Source organism: Podarcis vaucheri, assembly GCF_965113315.1.
Source record: "Podarcis vaucheri genome assembly, chromosome: 3".
Lineage (NCBI taxonomy): Eukaryota > Metazoa > Chordata > Lepidosauria > Squamata > Lacertidae > Podarcis > Podarcis vaucheri.
The window spans coordinates 71,684,440-71,704,909 of NC_138761.1; the positions used below are offsets into that span (position 1 = coordinate 71,684,440).

At 41.5% G+C, this 20,470-nt stretch overlaps 1 protein-coding gene across 1 annotated transcript in view; it reads right to left on the reverse strand.

Annotated features, from left to right (window-relative positions):
• The window catches only part of LOC309529048 (dermatan-sulfate epimerase), a 146,140-nt gene that overhangs the window by 50,888 nt on the left and 74,782 nt on the right, over window positions 1–20,470 (reverse strand). Inside the window, exons 9-12 of the mRNA XM_082216743.1 lie at window positions 11,540–11,658; window positions 10,509–10,667; window positions 4,916–5,084; window positions 510–605 (exon numbers count right to left, since the gene is read on the reverse strand). Coding sequence (XP_082072869.1) covers window positions 510–605; window positions 4,916–5,084; window positions 10,509–10,667; window positions 11,540–11,658 — 543 coding nt within the window. The remainder of the gene's footprint in view (window positions 1–509; window positions 606–4,915; window positions 5,085–10,508; window positions 10,668–11,539; window positions 11,659–20,470) is intronic.

The window sequence follows — 20,470 nt, forward strand, 5'->3', positions numbered from 1 at the left end:
TACCATGATCCTTGAATCCTACGTATAGCAGCCTTATTCACACACATTCCTTCTTTTTCTGAGTAGTTAGCCTGCTAGTTGGACCGTCATTCAAGGTCTGTATATGCACAGAGCTTTCTTGTGTCTCATATTGCTACAGAAGGTGTGTGCATGGCTGAGGGCAAGTGCATGCTCCTGTACCATGGGAAAGGACCTATATGATTTGTATGTAAGAAAAGAACTGTGATGGATGGAAGTGTCAAAGTGTTTATTATCGCATCATGAACTGAAAAGACGGCAGCAAATTCTCAACAGGAAAAATTAGAAAACATTATAGACCCACACTCATTGCTGAGTGAACAGAAAACAGTTAATTTCTTTTTGGATCTGTTTGGGTTTTTTAAAACTGTATTGTTCAGATTCCATTGGTAAGCTTCTCAATTAGCATCTGACATATTCATTAACACTATATAAAGGCATCTGGATTTTCTTTTCCTTACATAGTATTTATTTGGTTGCCATTAGCTCACCACTTGATAATAATGATCTTGGAGGTTTAGGATAGTAACCAGCAGTTATTGAGGTATTTGAAGAAAATCTGGTGAATCTATAATCCAGTGGTAAATCTGCAAGAAACAAACAGACCATTTCTTGATCAGGTATGCAGCTTACATCACATCTAAGAAATCTCTTTTAAGCTAGGAAGAGCAGTATTTTTCTTCTTTAAGCTCTTCATCTGTGTGCTTATTATTGCAAGAATTTAATCATATGATTACATATATGGCACATAGAGTTCATATGCTTGAGTATGATAATGGTAGTTGGCTATACCAGGAATGCCAAACATTGTTTAAAAGAAAAGCTTTTCATGTGTGAAACTTGTATAAATAAACCTATTTTCTCCTTTGTAAAGCATGTAAATGTTCAACAATTAAAAAAAACTATACATGCTAGCATTTCAAAGCAAAAAAAGAGAGAAAAAGTCTATTTTGAATCCACCATTTAATGTGAATAAAAGTAAGAGCAATATGATGCATTTTATAATTGTGGCTTTGTAATCTCTTTATTTTAATGACCATATGGAAAAGCAATAATGTGCAAAGTATTTTGAGCACTAGACTCTTTGTTGGTATTGGTGCAACAGATCAACAAGCTTACCACTCTGGAAATAGGGGGGTGGGAACCATGTACAAAGATAAAAATGCTGTTATTAGTTAGGTTGATACTGTGGGAAAGTTTTTTAAGTGCTTTTGTAAAGTGCTCTTAAACAGTGTCTAGGGAGCACCTTCTGGAATGTCAGACAGGGACAGATTTCAAATGTGATTACATACAAACCCTATTGTAATTGTATACCTAAAGGGATGCTTACCGTGGCATAAAATTCTCCTTTAGATAACTAATGTCAACACATTAAAGGTACCTTGCATTCTTGTAAGAAAGGCTACATATCACACTAATTGCATAAAGTTAGGTATTTCACTCTCTGATTCCAAGCTAACTTCATAGGAATATGATTTATTGAATGCCATACATTAATAGGTTTCACTTCTTCTGTCATAAGGTTTTGTACTCTGGATAGGAATCTATCCAATATGGGGAGATAAATATTTGGGGAGGATTTCAACATCATGTTAGGGCATTTGTTCCGCCCATGAAAGCATTTTGTGGGATAGTGCAAGCCCTGTTGTTTAAATGGAAGCCCTTTTACAGAGCTTCCACTGATGGGGCCCAATAGTTCATTATCACCCCCTTCCCTGCACAATCTCTTTTAATGTTGCCTGTGTTTTGCCCATATACCTTTTCTTTCATTGACTGGTTACACTTAAATCAGTATTACTATTCCCCACTGGACTGAAGATTGCTGCTTGCAAATAATCACTGATCCCCCAACATGTGGGCTGCACTCGACCACTTTCAAGGGTGACTGTATGCTCACCTTCAAGGCAAAGGGTTCCAAAAGGACCTCTCCAAACTGGGAGAATGGGCAGTAAATGGTAAGAACAATTCAGTGTGAGCAAGTCTGCATGATAGAGCATACTATCATGATTTCACATATACGATCAAGGGGCCAGAACTGGGCTTTTTAGTTTAGAGAAAGGTGAGAAAAGCTGTTCTATTATTGCAAATTCTAGCGCTTAAATTTTGTTATGACAGGGAAGACGTCCGATCTTGTCTTTGGAAGACCCAACACTAGAAGCTCACTGCTGAAAGAAAATACTGATCAAATTAACATTTTTCTGATGTCTTTTTTTCTGATCATAATGAACTTGGAGAGTCATTTGGCAGAACTTGCCTGAACTTGGGGAGTCATTTGGCAATTTGAATGCCACAGCTAAGATCTGTTTTTTCTGGAAAGTGGCTTGGGGGAATACACTTCCACTGCAAGCCACTGTTGTCAAGGATGAGTCCACCATCCAGGAAGTCAGTCCCACATGGTAACACTGGATATTTATTTTATTTAAAACATTTAGTCACGGCTATAAGGGTGGCTTACAAATAAAACATGGTTTTAGAATGTTTAGAATGTTGCAACCTGCAGCTAAAATCCAGCATAAGATGAGCACAATGTTGGTGTGTTTTAATTTTCTATCTTTATTGTTTGTTATTCTTTTTGTGAGGTGTCTTGTAAGAATCTTTAATGGCAGGATACGGATAATGAAAAGAAGTACAGTGGTACCTCAGGTTACATACGCTTCAGGTTACAGACTCTGCTAACCCAGAAATAGTGCTTCAGGTTAAGAACTTTGCTTCAGGATGAGAACAGAAATTGGGCTCCAGCGGCGCGGCAGCAGCAGGAGGCCCCATTAGCTAAAGAGGTGCTTCAGGCTAAGAACAGTTTCAGGTTAAGTTCGGACCTCCGGAACGAATTAAGTACTTAACCTGAGGTACCACTGTACTGTAAAGATTTAAATTACAAATTAAATTAAGAGAAATTAATGAATTGCATTTTAAAAGTAAGTTAAATTAAATTAAAAGAAATTAAAATGGAAAAATGTCCTGTCTCTTTTGGCAGGCAAGCGTCTCTCAGGTAAGGGTGTTCCCTATCCTGAGAATAGCCACCTGCCTGCTCCTGAACACCTATATAGTACTTCCATTGGTCACGGATATCAACCAAGCTTTAAAGTTCTTGACATTTCACTGGGGAAGGGCAGCTGAGGTTCCTAACTTGGGATGCACCAACTGTAATGCTATGTGGGGAGAAGAAAGGGCACAAGGAGCTCAGAAAAGGGCAAGGAGCTTTGACTCCCTTCAGGATTCAGAGACTGTTATAGCCACTACTGCTTGTTTCAAAACAGCTTTTAAGTATTCTCCCAATTTCTATCTTACCTGTGAAACTGATGTTTAAATCATAAACAATATAAAACTTTTTAAAATTTTACATGTGGAAAATAAAAGAAAATTGCATTCTTAGTTTACTTTTTATCTTCCATTTCTCAAGAGACAGAGTACCAGGTAATCAGAATGAAAACATATATTTTGTCATCATTGGTCAACCTGAGACAGCATTTGTCTGGGGATAATATGCTTTTGTCTTTGGCTACAATTATTTGCGAAGAAACCCTTCTTATTTGAGGAGATTAGAGAGATTACTTGGTCTTAATATTCTATGGAGCTCCAAGTACAGCTCATAAAGGATTTACATTTCTGGGTTATCTCTTCCATTTGGATTAGATTATAATTATCTGATGAGTTACTTCCTTGAATGTCTGACTAACCACCGTTTTGTTTCTGGGTATTCAATTTTGACAGAACAGCTTGCGATATTAATCTGTTTTAATGGTTTGCAAGTTTGTCAGTGTCAGTAGATAGAAGGGGGCCCAGCTCCAGCCTCTTGTGCTTACTGAACATCGAAATGCTTTTCGCATTTCTCTAAGTTAAACAACAGCAACAGCTTGGAGGTTGTTTGCAAATAAAACTAGCAGGGTAAAGAGCTCGTGTGTGTTGGGGGCAGTTCCTCTTTTGGCAGCTCTCGAACCAGCATCTCTTTACAATCTATTTCTTACAAGCTGGAACAGCAACATAGGGGTTCAGTTTGGGGCCTTGGCAGAAGTTCCTTGGGTGGCCACTGTGACTAGATGGGCCACTCAGCTGATTCAACAAGGCTACTCTTATGTTGTTGTGCCCAGCAGAAAGGGGGCTTAGATTGCAGTGCTACTTCTGAGTAAGCATGGTCAGGATTGTTTGGTAAGTTATCTTGAAGAGAACCAGGACTTATTATGTTTCTAGGTTTGAACAAAATTTGATTTCTAAACTTAAGAAGTCTTATCCTGGATTTGATTTTATTGCACAGGAAAAAGAAGAAGACTCCCAAAAGATGGGATATCATCTAAGCTACACGAGATGAATGCAAACAGCTCTAATTTGTGTTGGAAGTGGGGTAAATTAAAATAAAATGTTTTTGTTTTCTACTGCTGGTGGTCCTTCCTTTTGGAAGTCACTTTAACATTTTTTTAAAAAATGAAAAAGACCTTATCTACACCCTATTTTTTTTATAAGCTCTTCTTCAAAAGGGGAAAGAATCATTGTTGTTCTATACTATAGCAGGAACTGGCGCTGTGGCCTAAACCACAAAGCCTAGGGCTTGCCAGTCAGAAGATCGGTGGTTTGAATCCCTGCAATGGGGTGAGCTCCCATTGCTCGGTCCCAGCTCCTGCCAACCTAGCAGTTCGAAAGTACGTCAAGTGCAAGTAGATAAATAGGTATCGCTCTGGCAGGAAGGTAAGCGGTGTTTCTGTGCACTGCTATGGTTCGCCAGAAGCAGCTTAGTCATGCTGGCTACATGACCCAGAAACTGTCTGCGGACAAACGCCGGCTCCCTCGGCCTGTGGAGCGAGATGAGCACACAACTCCAGAGTCATCCACAACTGGACTTAATCGTCAGGGGTACCTTTACCTTTAAGTATTGGAAATAACTCTCAAGATTATTCATTCTTACCTGCTATTGCTTCAATACTTGGGATTGTGATGGTGCTGTAAGCACTAACACATTTGCAGGACCACGTAGTTACTAAAGTTTCCTCTGTATCTTCCTTTCCTGAAATGGTATCCACAAAGAAAGAACCCCACTGTTTAGAAACAGAAGGAAGAGCTTTTGGATGGTGTCCCTGAAACATAAACAAACATGGATATAAATACAAGTCCCACATGTGCTCTAATGCATACATGCATGGAATTTCTCTATAAAATCGTTCTGAAATGAAGTGGTTGCTAAATTTGGTGCAGAAGCTACGAGAAATGCTACAAATTACAAAGGCAAAAGCCCTTGGGCTAAATGAATGCAATGCAACTAATAAATCCTCATGGTAGTAATTCTTTGGTTCTCCGAACACCCAAGGAAATTTAAAAGAAAAGAAATCACCATGGGGATGATTTACTTTGTTTTGTCTAAATCCCCAAGCTTGCAGGTGTGGGTGTGTAGAAACCCCTGACTCTTGCATGGCTAGTGTGTAGCATTTTGGACAAAGGTAAGATTCACACCTATTTTTCCACCCATTTTTGCCTCTGGCTCTGCTCACCACCAGCATGTGACTCTTGAAAAGTTGCCGTGAAAATGCGGCTTTCAAGTTGAACAGGGTTCCCCACCTTGGAAACTGAAAGCTCGCAGAATGTATTTGAACCAGTAGTTCCTGTACAATGATTACTGATACGGCTTAGCGCCACCTACACCCTGGCATGCAGGAGAGCTTTCTGTTCCCTTCTAGAATGGAAAGGGTTCCATGGTCAGAGTTTTTTCGTAGAAGAGAAGTTCCTGCACACATGGAACTTACCACAGCCCTCACTGGACCTTCCAGACAGTAGTTAATCTACTCCACATCTTTCTAGGTTAGCTAATTGTGAGCAAAGTGCAGAAATATGTGCAGGGAGTCTAGTCATACACATCAAAGTGAGAGTACTGAGGCAGTTATAAAATTTTAGGCTTCAGGCAGATCAGGCTATATCATAAAGTCGAACAGCATTGGTGGCTATGAGGCAAAGGGTCCCGTCCCCCCCGCAGAACCCCCACAGCTTTGGAGCTATTTGCAAACTGGAGTCTGCCAGACCATCACACTGCATGTATCTGTAAAGACCAAAATTTCACTTTTGGGGGGTGGGGTGGCTTTCTTCTAAAAATATGTGTGGGTGTGTAATTACTGGTCTGCTTTTGTTGTTGCATTTGGTTACATTTTAGCGGTTTTTTTGCTTGCTTGTTTTATTAATGACTGGTTATTAGAGTTTCAGTTGTATGTCTATATTTCATTAGAAGCTGCCTCAAAGTAAGTTACTCTGAAAGGCGAGATATTAATATTTTAAGTAAATGAAAATTGGGAGCATCATAATCAAATGCGACGCCAGCTGTTTCTGCCTGACACTTCCACTGGCTGATTTTTGTACTTCCCTCACTTAAGATTAAACAGGGGAGGTTGATTGGGATAATTTTAAAATAACCCCAAAACTGTGTATAGGAGACAAAAGGAAATCCCTTTGCTAATTGGTCTTGCTAATTGGTATATTCCGTTGCAGGGATGTAACTGTTATGGGCTGCTCTCCTGTGAAAAGGAGTATAATGAACTAACACCCCTGACCTATCCTAGCCCCACTCAGCTCAGAACCCTTTGATCAACCCAATTGGCTTCTCCTCTGCTTGCTTGCTGTCACTGGTGGTAGATATAGGAATTCAACACAAGCCTCTGGGGTAATTACAGAAGCTGCCCGGCTGAACTAAAGGTCTTTAAGGACAGACCATGCAAGACAGAGATTAGAGTGCAAAATCCAGGAAATGGACACCAAACTAATTCCCTTGGAGCACATGCAGGATTCCTAAAACTGCCACCCATCCCTTTGTTTGGTTAGAAGCAACTACCAACACCCTCATGAAGGCACAGGAGAAAACCCCTCTCCCTGGTGGTAACATTTGTTCTGAGTATTCTGAAAATATGAATACACGTGCGGTTTTTAAAAAGTGTTAGCAGCCTGACCTACATGAAGAGCCTCTTATTTTGATTTTTGTGGGGTTTCTGTTGCAGTGTAGAGCTGGGGAATAAATTTCTTTCTTAAAGGGTGTGTTTGTCTTTTTCCCTGGCTTTGCCAAACACAGGAAGGAAACTGCCGTTTGAACACATTTCCCCCCTCTTCTGACTTTGATGTGCTATTCTACGCGATTCAAAAACAAAAAAAAAACCTGCATGACACAAAAGGCAAATAGTGTTATTATTATTAATAGTATTACTATTATTACCATCAATCACAATTTAGTAGCACTCTCAGTGTATCAAGAGCTTCATAATCTTTTATTTTGTTTATTCTAACATAAGATGAGATACGTAATTATCCCAAACTTATAGATGAAGAACCAAGGTCAAGGGAATAGATGTTTACTCAAGGCCATTCAGTAAAATTAATGGATGAGTAGGAACCACATTGTCTCCTTATTCATGCCCTCTGTACCTTAAATCATTAAATTCTTGCAACATGTCAACAACATAAAAACCTTTTTAAATGGTTTCCTTTGAATTTTACTGTCACTATACAGTGGTACCTTGGGTTACATACGCTTCAGGTTACAGACTCCGCTAGCCCAGAAATAGTATCTCGGGTTAAGAACTTTGCTTCAGGATGAGAACAGAAATTGTGCTCCGGTGGCACGGCAGCAGCAGGAGTCCCCATTAGCTAAAGTGGTGCTTCAGGTTAAGAACAGTTTCAGGTTAAGTACGGACCTCTGGAACAAATTAAGTACTTAACCCGAGATACCACTGTATAGGGGCATATGTACTGGGTCATGGTTTCGATCCCCATGTTGGGCAAAAGATTCGTGCATTGCAGGGGGTTGAACTAGGTGACCCTTGAGGTCCCAAATCTACAATTCTATTATTCTGATTAGTGCTTATTTGTGCTTGCAAGTACGGTCAGTGCAACATTCCTTACTGGGTGACGACTGTTGCTCAGAGGAAGTGCATCAGCTTCACACATGCACAAAGGCCTAAATTTAATCCCCCGTGTTTCCTGGTACACCTGGGAGCAACTCCTTCCTGACTTCCAGGAGAGCTACTGCTGGTCAGCGTGGACAATACTGAGCTAGATGGGCTAAGGGTCTATCTTGATCGAAGCTTCCTGTGTTCCTAATGAAGAACATAGTTTTTCTGCTCGTACTTCAAATTAATGATGGCAACTTCTTGGCGACCCACCAGGGAATTGTTATGCACAAATTCCATTGAAATGAAAAGTCTAGGGTTCTTTCCAGCAGTGGCCCTCTGCTGGCAAAAGGCTTCCATCAGCATAATGGAAGGAAGGTGGTTCTCTCCCCTCTCCCCTCCCCAGTTTCTCATTTTTATCCACACTCCACAATCCTCTGGAGCAGATTTGAAGGGAGGCATGTTGACCTGTCAGGAGAAGGGGAATGGTGAAAATCACCGCTCCTCCTGTTCTGCTGATGGAACACTCTCCTGGATCAGAGTGCCTTCCGTCCCCAAAGGGACCCCACAGATACCGTATTTTTCGCTCTATAACACGCACCTGACCATAACACGCACATCGTTTTTAGAGGAGGAAAACAAGGGAAAAAATATTCTGAATGAAACAGTGGACGTATCATTTTTGTGCTTCATGCTGTGGCCACAGACATGTGATCTGATGGTGAATTTGGGGTGACCCAATGCAAAAATCCTGAGAATCCCTGTGGATCCATGCTTTGTAACCACGTTTTTGCACCATTGCAGCCCCAGGCAACAGTGGGTGCGTGATTTTTTTTGGGGGGGCAGGCTGTAGCCATGGACATGCTATGTGCTCTGATGGTGAATTTTGGCTGACCCAATGCAAAGATCCTGAGGATCCATGTGGACCCATACTTTTTAACCACGTTTTTGCACCATTGCAGCCCCAGGCAACAGTGGGTGCGTGATTTTTTTTGGGGGGGACAGGCTGTAGTCATGGACATGCTATGTGCTCTGATGGGGAATTTTGGCTGACCCAATGCAAAGATCCTGAGGATCCATGTGGATCCATGCTTTGTAACCATGTTTTTGCACCATTGCAGCCCCAGGCAACAGTGGGTGCGTGATTTTTTTTTTGGGGGGGGCAGGCTGTAGCCATGGACATGCTGTGTGCTCTGATGGTGAATTTGGGGTGACCCAATGCAAAGATCCTGAGGATCCATGTGGATCCATGCTTTGTAACCACATTTTAAGTGGGGAGGGAAGGAAAAACACAGAAGGCTAAGAATGCAGGAGAGGGCTATAACGTGAGGAAAGGAAGGCAAAAGTTTCCCCCCACCCACCCACACAAGCCAGCCAGCGTGCTCTCTCTCTCTCTCTCTCTCCCTCTTTAAATGGAAGAAAGCATATTTGAATGCTGTGTGTCTCCAAAAACAAAAAGCAGGAAGTCAAATCAGAATTTTAAGCCGAACCTGTAATCTCTCTTCCCTTCACAAACATTGTTCCTCTGGAGCAGGGAGAGGATAGAAGGACGGACGCTCTGCTTTCCCCTCTACTTGCCTGGAGGGGAGGGGCTTCCCCTGCTCTTTGTTCCATTTGAGCAAACACAGTAACGAAACAGAGAGGGCGGGCAGTAAGACCCTGAGGCAGAATGCAGGAAAGCTGCCACTTCCTCTCTTCAGGCTTCCCTTCTCCCTGAAGCGCGGTTTGATTTTTGCCTCATTTTTCGGCTCCAGGGACCACACATTCGCTGCATAACACGCACAGACATTTCCCCTTCCTTTTTAGGAGAAAAAATCTGTGTGTTATAGAGCGAAAAATACGGTACTTCGTTTCTAGTTATTGCCAGCTTCTCTATTAGAATTTCCTGGTGGATTGTGCACCCAGTGAAGGTGAATATATTGACAGATTTAATAACGATCAAGAGGAAAAACAACGGGATTTTTTTCTTGGTGAAGATTAATACAACTATAAATGTAGCAGTGATCAACAAAAACAAAGAAAATGGGAAACGTAGTAATTTGTACTGGGGGTTATCATTTCTGGCCAAATAAATGTTTGTGAGCTGAAACATGGGTTTTCAGCTAAAGGAGCTAAGGAGATATGTATGTAAAATGCATAAACGTGATGCATATCCAAACACGTATGAAAGCACAACTGAACACAGACACCACCAATATGCACTGCATTGTTTTAAGTGGGATGTGCTTTGGAATGTGCATTTTTAGACACATTCCTATTGACATTCTGTCACAACTAATCCTGCTGAATTAGCCTTCAAAGTATTTCTAGATAAGAAGTTTAGCACTAAAAAAAATAAAAAATAAAAGTCTAGTAGCACCTTAGAGACCAACTAAGTTTGTTCTAGGTATGAGCTTTCGAAAGCTCGTAGAACAAACTTAGTTGGTCTCTAAGGTGCTACTAGGCTATTTTTTTTAAAAAAAAATTAAAATTATTTCGACTGCGTAAGACCAACACAGCTACCTACCTAAGTTTAGTATTGTCACAGAATTCTGCTGTACTTATATCTGAATGCATGCACAGATCATAAAGTTATGATGTTTTGAATTTAAAATAGGTGGGGCTGGGATTACATGGAACCTGGATATTTAGCATCCTTACCTCATACTTTCCTTTCTTCTCTACGGGTTCGGACTCTGTCTCTGTAGGCACCATAGCAGGGTCCCCTTGAAGCTCCTCTAAGATGAGGACAGTCTCCCAGTTACTATAGTGATGGGCTGAGAAAATATCTGAGTGCATGCTGTCCCCAAAGTAAACAACCTGAAAGGGAAGCAGCAAGACAGTTGCATTCTGCATGCAGTGAAAAGGCACAATGAAGCACAGAAGAGTTCCAAAACAGCCAAATAAAAGGCATTGAAGTGCAATAGATATTTCTCTCCACCCTCCTCCCATTCCCACCCCAAAACTACAGTAGATTGTTATGAGGTGGCTTCTACATGGGACAGGAGAGTTTGGCAATGGCTACTGGCATTTTTGGAGCATCAGGCAGAGGGAAATTAGTCACTAAATTAGGATAAAGGAAGCTTATATGTGAACTTTTATTGGAAAAACAAGTCACATCAATCCCAGGTTTTCCTCTTTATGTGCCCAGGTGGGCTTTGTAGAGATTATGCAGTTAAAATCCAAGAAAAATACAGAATAAAGAACAAACACTGTTAATTATCATATCATGCTACCAGCTAATCTTGCTGATGGTCAGCATGCAGTCTGAAAGGCAATTTTCTTTGGCCCACCAAAGTTTAAAGGTTTGATATAAAACATTCCCCAGTTTCACTCATAAGGGGGAAAAAAGCAAGCTTTTTTCAAAGGTTATTTAAGTTGAATGTCACACATGTCTCTGGGTTGTTTTTTACCTGGCCACAAATATTGATGCATTGCTAGTAAGCATTAATATTTATAATAAAGCCTGATAATCTATGGCAGAGTCAAGATGTATGGTAAAATTTTCTTTTTGTGTCCTGCTCCTGACCAATTCATATATTACACTGCTACCACTGTTGTAAGTTATCAACTCTGCTGCCTCTGAAAAGTTGATCAGTTGCACTAATACACTGAATTCAGGCTGATGTTGAGAAAGCAGCTGCACAAAACGATGGCCTGTTATTTTACTTAATCTTCATTTTTCTAAATACCTTTGGTTCTAGTTTGCCAGTCATCTTCTTCAGCAACTCATACAAATGGGTCGCATTACCTTGGGAGTACCAGCCAGGTTTGTCCAGGGATAAGAGGGCCTCTTGTTCCTCGTCATTCTCTGAAGGAACAAAGCAAATTTACCTGTTTTAGCAAAGACACAATGAAACCAACCACTCTTCTGGAAGAACTGCTACAGAGAAATGTTGACCAGGCATAGCTTTGGGACTGTTACTGAGTGATTTCTACATCGTAACCAACACAATGCCTTTCCTCATTGCTTCCCATTCTTGGGAGTCACCAACAACCATTGGCGGATGAAGGTGGGGGCAAGGGGAGCGGGCCACCCCAGGTGTCATCCCGGGAGGGTGACACTGCGGCCACCCTCGCCCCCCGGAACACTTGGCACTTGCCGCACACCCTGGGACACTCGCCACTCACACCCTGGGACATGCACCGCTTGCTGCACACCCCTCCGACACGCGCCATGCCCCCTGGGGCATGTGCCAGCCACGCCCCTGGATGTACGCCACTCCTGGGGCCAGAGCAGGTAGCCCCGCCACTGCCAACAACCTCAACAACTTGACTGATTGTGCAATTTATCTCAGAGAGACCCTTCATTCTGCTTGAGCCATTGCCTTTTAAAAAATTCTTCATTGAAAACAAAATAAGGGCTGCTGTATGATGGTATTTTCCAAAAATGTAAATGGCTCATGCAGAAGCTTGTGATGTTGCATGAAGATTGGCCAGTGAAGGAACCAGCAGTCTTTCCTTCTTTCTTTCTTTCTTTCTTTCTTTCTTTCTTTCTTTCTTTCTTGAAAGAGGATAAACTCTACATGGTAGTTATTTGTATTTTGTCCTTTACAAAACATCATGTAAGAGGTTAGTACTGGGTTACAGCAAGTGCACATGTGAAGAGAAAAAGATGAAAGCCAATAGCACGACTGGGACTATTGCCAGGTTGGAGCAATGGAAGGACTCGGTAAGTCGTAGCAGGTTCATGTCCAGTTAGTCAAAGCAGTGGCAAAATGGACTAGAGGGAAAGGACTGACAAGATGGGGGGGGGGAGGATAAAGAGAAGGGCAGAATGGGAAGGAAGCAGGGCAGTCAGAGAGCCTGGAGGGCAGATGTGCAGACTAACAGGCAGACACAGCTATGGAGAGAGACCCATGGAGCCATGTCAGGAGGAACTAAAAGATTGGCTGGAGGGGAAGAATCAAGTAGCAGCCTACTAGGACAATAAGGGCCCTTCTTCCTCTATGCTGCAGCTTCACACATCTCACCCCAAAGGGACCAGGTTTAAACAATGCATTAATAGAGAATTATCACTCAGATGCTATCTGCTCATTATAATGACAAAATTATAAGGTAGCCCACTCTGTGGAGCTAACAGATACACATGAATACAAAACAAGACTAGAAACCATTCATCTTAACAATGCTTCCAAACACTTTATTTTTTCAGGTAACAATGCTGCAAGCTGCAACTTGCTGCGAATGGCAGCCTCATTTTCGTATTGTGTATCTTACAATATAAGTCTGTAGGTGGATGCTCTCCCAAGAGCACATCCATAGAACAGGCCTGAGATGTGTCAGATATGGAGCCAAGAATAACAGGGGTTTGAAGCTATTTGGCAGATGAGGGATCTGTGCAGGTTCTATAAACTGCACGGTTGTACTCTAGGTGGGGAATCATGTGTTTCTGCTTTTGTCAGACTACTTCCTATGCTTCTGGCTTAGCAATACAAAGGCTAAACTAAAAGCACAAATTCAGGCTGCAATCGTATACACACTTGCCTAGAAGTAAGTTTCAAGGAATTAACTGGGAGCAATTTCTGCATATACGGTACATATGTAGGAATGCACTATCAAGTTCTTATTCACACAAAGCATACCCTGGCACAGAATCCATTCCACCAGGCAATAGGTAGATGATCTCCCTTCTTGTCTTAACAATCTGCTTCACAAGCACTTTCACATGTTCCGCTATGCACACATTTACACTGTGTACAAGGAAGAAAAAATGAAATGGTTTCAATTCCCTTCAGGGGCATGCCAGGTTTCCAACATGTGGTCTGTGTTAATGCTTTCACAAGAGTGGTTCTACTAAGAATTCATTTACACAGTAGCATTTTTTTTAATGATAAAAGATTACTTGTAGACAAAATATTTATTTGAGATGTTTCATAACTTGGACAAAAAGAAAGGAAATTCAAAGTTAGAACAGATGCTTTATTGTCTTTTATTCATGCAGAAAGACTCTTTTCCTTTTGTGCTTTTTCGCATTAGCAAATCATCAGCAATACGGACAAAGAAAGTTGTGTTATTCTTAACTCATCATTTCTTGGTTTATTTCTTAGTTTGGTTCAAAAGCATTGGTTCCTTCTGATGGTTCTTCTTTGTTCTATTAATATAATTCTATTTTAAAACACTTTGTTGTAGGAAACAACAAAGTTCAACAAAGTTAATAAGAAAGGCAATTGTTGCCTTGCTATTGTTATTTTGTTGAAAAGGGCTGCCAAACACTCGCTTCAAGATAGCAGAGCAGACAGATAAACCTCATATTTCAAAAGGATGGCATGTCCTTAAAAACAGAATGTTATTATATGCAGTTTCTTCAAAGGTTTTATAATAAAACAATTCCTAAAAATGCTGATTTGTCCTTCTGCCCATGCCAAATCACAGTGACCATCTGTAAAAGCCCGCAGTTATATTCATTAGTTTCTATACAACCTAGGACTTTTAGAATACTGGCACTAGAAACTTTTGACTGATCTTATGTGCAAATCTTGTAGACAAAAAACTTATATTTCAAAAAGAGAATTAAAGATGTTCATGTACAGGTAAACTAATACCTGCATGCACACGCATAACAGCCTTTATGTTTTCTGGCCTGCAGATACTACTACTACTACTACTACTACTACTACTACTCCTTCTTCTTCTTCTTCTTCTTCTTCTTCTTCTTCTTCTTCTTCTTCTTTTCTTCTTCTTCTGGATGGTGGCTAATGGATTGAGGCTAATGGACTGAGGTTGAATCCTTACAAGACAGAAGTACTGTTCTTGCGGGGGACAGGGGGTGGGCTGGTGTAGAGGACTCGCTGGTCCTGAATGAGGTAACTGTGCCCCTGAAGGACCAGGTGTGCAGCCTGGGAGTCATTTTGGACTCACAGCTGTCCATGAAGGCGCAGGTCAATTCTGTATCCAGGGTAGCTGTCTACCAGCTCCAATCTGGTATGCAGGCTGAGACCCTACCTGCCCTCGGACTGTCTCACCAGAGTGGTGCATGCTCTAGTTATCTTTTGCTTGGACTACTGCAATGTGCTCTACATGGGACTACCTTTGAAGGTGACCTGGAAACTACAACTAATCCAGAATGCGGGAGCTAGACTGGTGACTGGGAGCGGCCGCTGAGAACACATAACACTGGTCCAGAAAGACCTACATTGGCTCCCAGTACATTTCCAAGCACAATTCAAAGTGTTGGTGCTGACCTTTAAAGCCCTAAATGGCCTCGGGACAGTATACCTGAAGGAGTGCCTCTACCCGCATCGTTCTGCCCGGACACTGAGGTCCAGCACTGAGGGCCTTCTGGCGGTTCCCTCACTGCGAGAAGCAAAGCTACAGGGAACTAGGCAGAGGGCCTTCTCGGTAGTGGCACCTGCCCTGTGGAATGCCCTCCCATCAGATGTCAAAGAAATAAAGAACTACCTGACATTTAGAAGACATCTGAAGGCAGCCCTGTTCAGGGAAGTTTTTAGTGTGTGACATTTTAATGTATTTTAATCTTTGTTGGAAGCCGCCCAGAGTGGCTGGGGAAGCCCAGCCAGATGGGCGGGGTACAAATAATTATTTATTTATTTATTTCTTAGTTTTTTAGTTTTTATTTTATTTATTAGATTTATATACCACCCTTCATCATAACATCTCAGTGTGGTTCACATTATAAAATACAGGAAAAACATGAAAATAAATAAAATGAAACAATACAGCAAAACAATAACCTCCCCTTCCCACAGACACATTTAAAAGGCTGTTGAATATTAATCAGCCAAAGACCTGGTGGAAGAGGAACATTTCCAAGTGAAATCAACAGGACGTAAAAGCACAAAATTTATGCCCAAAGAAATACAGCAATATATTTCAGCCCTATAATATACAGCAAACAGTTTCTTCTTCTTCTTCTTCTTCTTCTTCTTCTTCTTCTTCTTCTTCTTCTTCCTCCTCTTCCTCCTCTTCCTCTTCCTCCTCCTCCTCCTCACCACAAGTAAACAAATGCCCATGCACATGCCCACAACAGACATCTGGTTAACAGAACTCATGGTGCACAGGGAAGTACCGTATTTTTTGAACCATAACACTCACTTTTTTCCTCCTAAAAAGTAAGGGGAAATGTCTGTGCGTGTTATGGAGGGAATGCCTGCGGGTGGCATGCCTACGGATTTTCCTCCTCTAAAAACTACGTGCGTGTTATGGTCGGGTGCGTGTTATAGAGCGAAAAATACGGTAGCATTTGAGGGGCGGGGGCAGCACACAGCTCAAATATATGCCATGAAGCACCACCTGCTAGAGTGGCTAGGAAACATGAGGTAGATTTCAGAGGCATAAAACTGAAATAGCTCAAGTTTCTACAAAGGAGCACAAGCTGGTACCTGGAAAAAGCTACCCATGTATGCACTGACAACTTTGCGTGGGCACATCCACAGGGGAGAAAGGCAGAAAAAGAAAACTATTTTGTGTAAACTTTGTGGCCCTGTGCAGACATAATGCTTAACACAATGCCTACCTTCTTTAACTATGGTTAACACTATGTATGAATGTGAAAACAAGGGTTGTAGAGCCTTGTGGCCTTCCAGACTAGACAACAATTCACATCATCCCTGACCATTGGCAGTGCTGGATAGGGCTGATAAGAGTTGGGAATCAAACAGTATCTGGAGGGCCACAGGTTCCAAATCCCATACCGAAATGAAGCTCAAAGTGTGGCTGTCAATGAAGATGTGAAACTAAATGGATTTAAGAGTAACTTCCTCCTTTCACATAGCTTGGATGACTAATTGAATATGACAGTTGAATCTAGAACAGGCAACCCCAAACTCAGCTCTCCAGATGTTTGGGGACTACAATTCCCATCATCCCTGACCACTAGTCCTGTTAGCTAGGGATGATGGGAGTTGTAGTCCCAAAACAGCTGGAGGTCTGAGTTTGGGGATGCCTGATCTAGAATAAGGGTTGAATCATGAGTACACTGGGTCTACTCTAGGCATTATTAAGCCTGGATCCAACCCAATGGTATGAATATCACTCAACAGATTAATAATTTAGCTACCTTGCTTTGCAGAATGAATTCTTTCTCACATTTTACAAATTTATTTTAGTCTGAACTATTATTATTATTATTAATAATAATAATTCTTTAGCAGCTCACAAACCACACTAAACCAGTCCAACACAGGAGCATGGATCTAGCCTTTAGTATATAGTCAGTCTACACACTACAGGTTAACTGTGGGTTCAGTCAAAATCAGTTCGGTGTTGTTCCTCAGTAGACTAGTATAGAAGACAACCACTGTGAGTTATAGGCAACAGTTTAACCTTTCCTAATCCCTATACTTAGATCACTGCCGAAATATGATGCTCTCTCTGTCTTATGGGTTACATTAATCACCAGAAAGTCTTAGAACTAATTATAACATGCTTAAAATAACTGACTTGATATTAATGGTAATAAAAAGCAGAATGTGTTTCCTGTGAAAAACAGTTTATTTTAAGGACTAACCCTAGTAAAAAAAAACCCAACAACCTGAGCTTTTTTTAAAAAAAGAACACACAAATGAACAGTGAAGCTTTTAATGAAAACCAGCATGCATAGCTGCATGGAAACTATGTCTAAAGGAAGCTTTTTGGCAGTTGCTGCCAAGCTTGAATCTGCAAGGAATGTAGTACGCAAAACCCTTCATTTTTAGTTCTCTCATTAATTGCTCCAAGTCCCGTTTCACAAATCCCACTACTAGCTGTAAAAATGATGTAATTGTGTTTTAGGAACTATGACACATCATCTAATATTTACAGTAAACTGCAATAAGGAAAGCGGGGGGGGGGGGGAGAGACTTGCTTCTTTACAAAAAAAGGAGTTCCCAAATGCTATCCCTATCAAATTTTGTCCTCGTAATTTTTAATTTTTTTTTAGTGAAAGAATGTGTCCTCACTATCACCTCACATACAATATTTTCCATACCCATTAGGGTTTTTAAAAACAACAACAACATCATCATAAATACTCATTTCCTGCCGTACTTCTATAATAAGCAGTTTGGTCTGACTGGCAAATCTTTAGCATATTTTTCAGCATACTACTAAATCTGTTCATTTTGACACAACATTCCCATTGCCAACCACTTTGGTAGGAAGTAGATGATGTCATTAGCTACCTTCCCAGTCACGTAACTATTCTGCATGCAGACACACACACCAAGGATTTGCTAAGGATCGTATCACATACGAGAGAGCAACAAACCTAGGTTTGCTCTATGTATATATTTGGGGCAAGTGATACATTATGCTAAATGCATGGATACATTTAAAGTGTATTGAAAACAAAACAAAGGCAAAACAGCAGGCATGGGAATCAAGTATCAAGACTGCAGTGCAAGTGGGTGGGTGGGTGGGTGGGTGGGTGAACTCTCCTCATGCTATGTTCTTATGACCATACAAAAATTGCATCCCCCAAGCCTGCTATTTCCCATGGCCCTATTAGTAATTTCCTTCAATAGCAAATAGCAGTTCTGGAAAGAATTTTTTTAAATTGGGCTTATGGCATGGGGGAAAGGAATAAACTGCTTTCCACAGAGCCCTGATCTGATTTCCCGTTCAATAGAGATAGAGAGATAGATAGATGATAGATAAATAGATAGATAGATATAGATATAATTAGGTTGCCCTAGAGTACTAAAAGGTTTGAAAGTGTTAGGTGTATGTGGCACTAGAATTGGAGTTGCTGAAGAGTTCACATTCATTCATTAACACAGTACACTTTGCTACTAACACTAATGTAATCTGATTTCTAAACAAATCCTGAAATTTATTAAAATGGATATTTGATAGTGCAGCATCTTCAACTGGGAAGTCCATTATTTCCACAGTGGAACATTTATTTTAGGTGCATTTGGCCGGATGCGCTGAAAACCTTTTCAACCCTCAACAAAAGGAATATTATGTCTGTCTACTCTCTGGAGGAAGCAGCACTGGTTTCCTTTGAAATGGATTTTGCATAGCTTCCATATCGCTTTAATGCCAAATGCAGCATTTAATTTCAAAGCAGAGCAGATGGACAGGTTCCCTGTGTCTTTACGGTGGAAGCTTTGCCCAGTACTTTTGGTGTTTAGATTTCTGAATGGGGATCTTAGGCCCTGAATATAATACAAAAATATAAAGCAGCTGCCTTTTCAAGTTCTACAGATGGATACTCAGTGACCCACCCAGAGGTCAGTTTTCCTTATTACTTTGGAGGTTGACAAACAATAGTCCACCAGAATTATATGGCTTCTAATTTTAAAAACCAATTATTTGTTACTAAGCATAGGAACTTACACCTTCAGGATTGCTTTTTAACATCAAACAATTTATGGCCTTTCAAATGGTGTGTGTGTGTGTGTGTGAAGGGTTATTGTTTTTGTTACTATGTTATGTATGTTTGTGTTTTCGTATTTTAAACAGCCCTGTGATCCTCGGATGAAGGGCAGTATAAAAAATTAATAACTAAATAAATAGCAAAATAAAAATAAGCTGGAACAAAAATGAAGCTAAAAAGAGTCCATTGTGCAATAGAATATGGAAGGCTGGCAAATGATGAGAGTAAATTCCTCAACCTCTGAAAAGAAAAGAACTAGAACAGAGACCAGAAAAATGGAAAAGGGGCTTTATCAGCAAGCTCAGTTCCCTACACACCCTCTACACTTTCTCCACAACATACTCCCTTGCAGATGCTTCTCAGCCTTGCAAATCCTGGGAATATGCTGGTGGCTAGAAAAAGCCCAGCCTGCTACTGGAAATGTCCTAATTGCCTTCATTTGTCCCTCTCCCAGCATTCCCAGGGGGCTCAGTGGGTTGTGCCGAGGAGCCAACTTCCCTCCGGAGCCCTGACTCTACCCATTGATTCCTGCACCTGCAACTCATTTGCTTCTGTGATGCTGTAGCTGCTTCTCACTCTTCCCTGGCCTATCAGTGTTGCCCTCATTGCCAGGTTCAACAGTGACATCACTCCTGTCCAAGCCCAATGCTGTCACATTTTTTCACCCACCACTCTTACCCCAATCAGCTTGGTTCCCTCACAGCCCTCTCATGTCAAGATATCTGAGGTGACCAGGGCACTCTCTAGTGCTGGGGTAGGCAAACTAAGGCCCTTGGGCCAGATGAGGCCCAATCGTCTTCTTAATTCAGCCCATGGGCGGTCTGGGAATCAGCATGTTTTTGCATGAGTAGAATGTGTCCTTTTATTTGAAATGCATCTCTGGGTTATTTGTGGGGCATAGGAATTCGTTCTCTTCCCCCCCATATAGTCCGGCCCACCACATGGTCTGAGGGACGGTGGACCGGCCCATGGCTGAAATAGGTTGCTGACCCCTGCGAGTGCTTGTGGCTGATGCAGGAATCCTGCATCTCTACAGCAGCACCTCAGCCTCAGCAGTGTTAATACTGCATGGATTTGCACGCTGCTGCAGTCCAGTCGTGACCGAGCGCTGGGGTCGCAGCGCTCATCTCGCTTTATTGGCCGAGGGAGCTGGTGTACAGCTTCCGGGTCATGTGGCCAGCATGACCAAGCCGCTTCTGGAGAACCAGAGCAGCGCACGGAAACGCTGTTTACCTTCCCGCCAGAGCGGTACCTATTTATCTACTTGCACTTGACGTGCTTTCAAACTGCTAGGTTCGCAGGA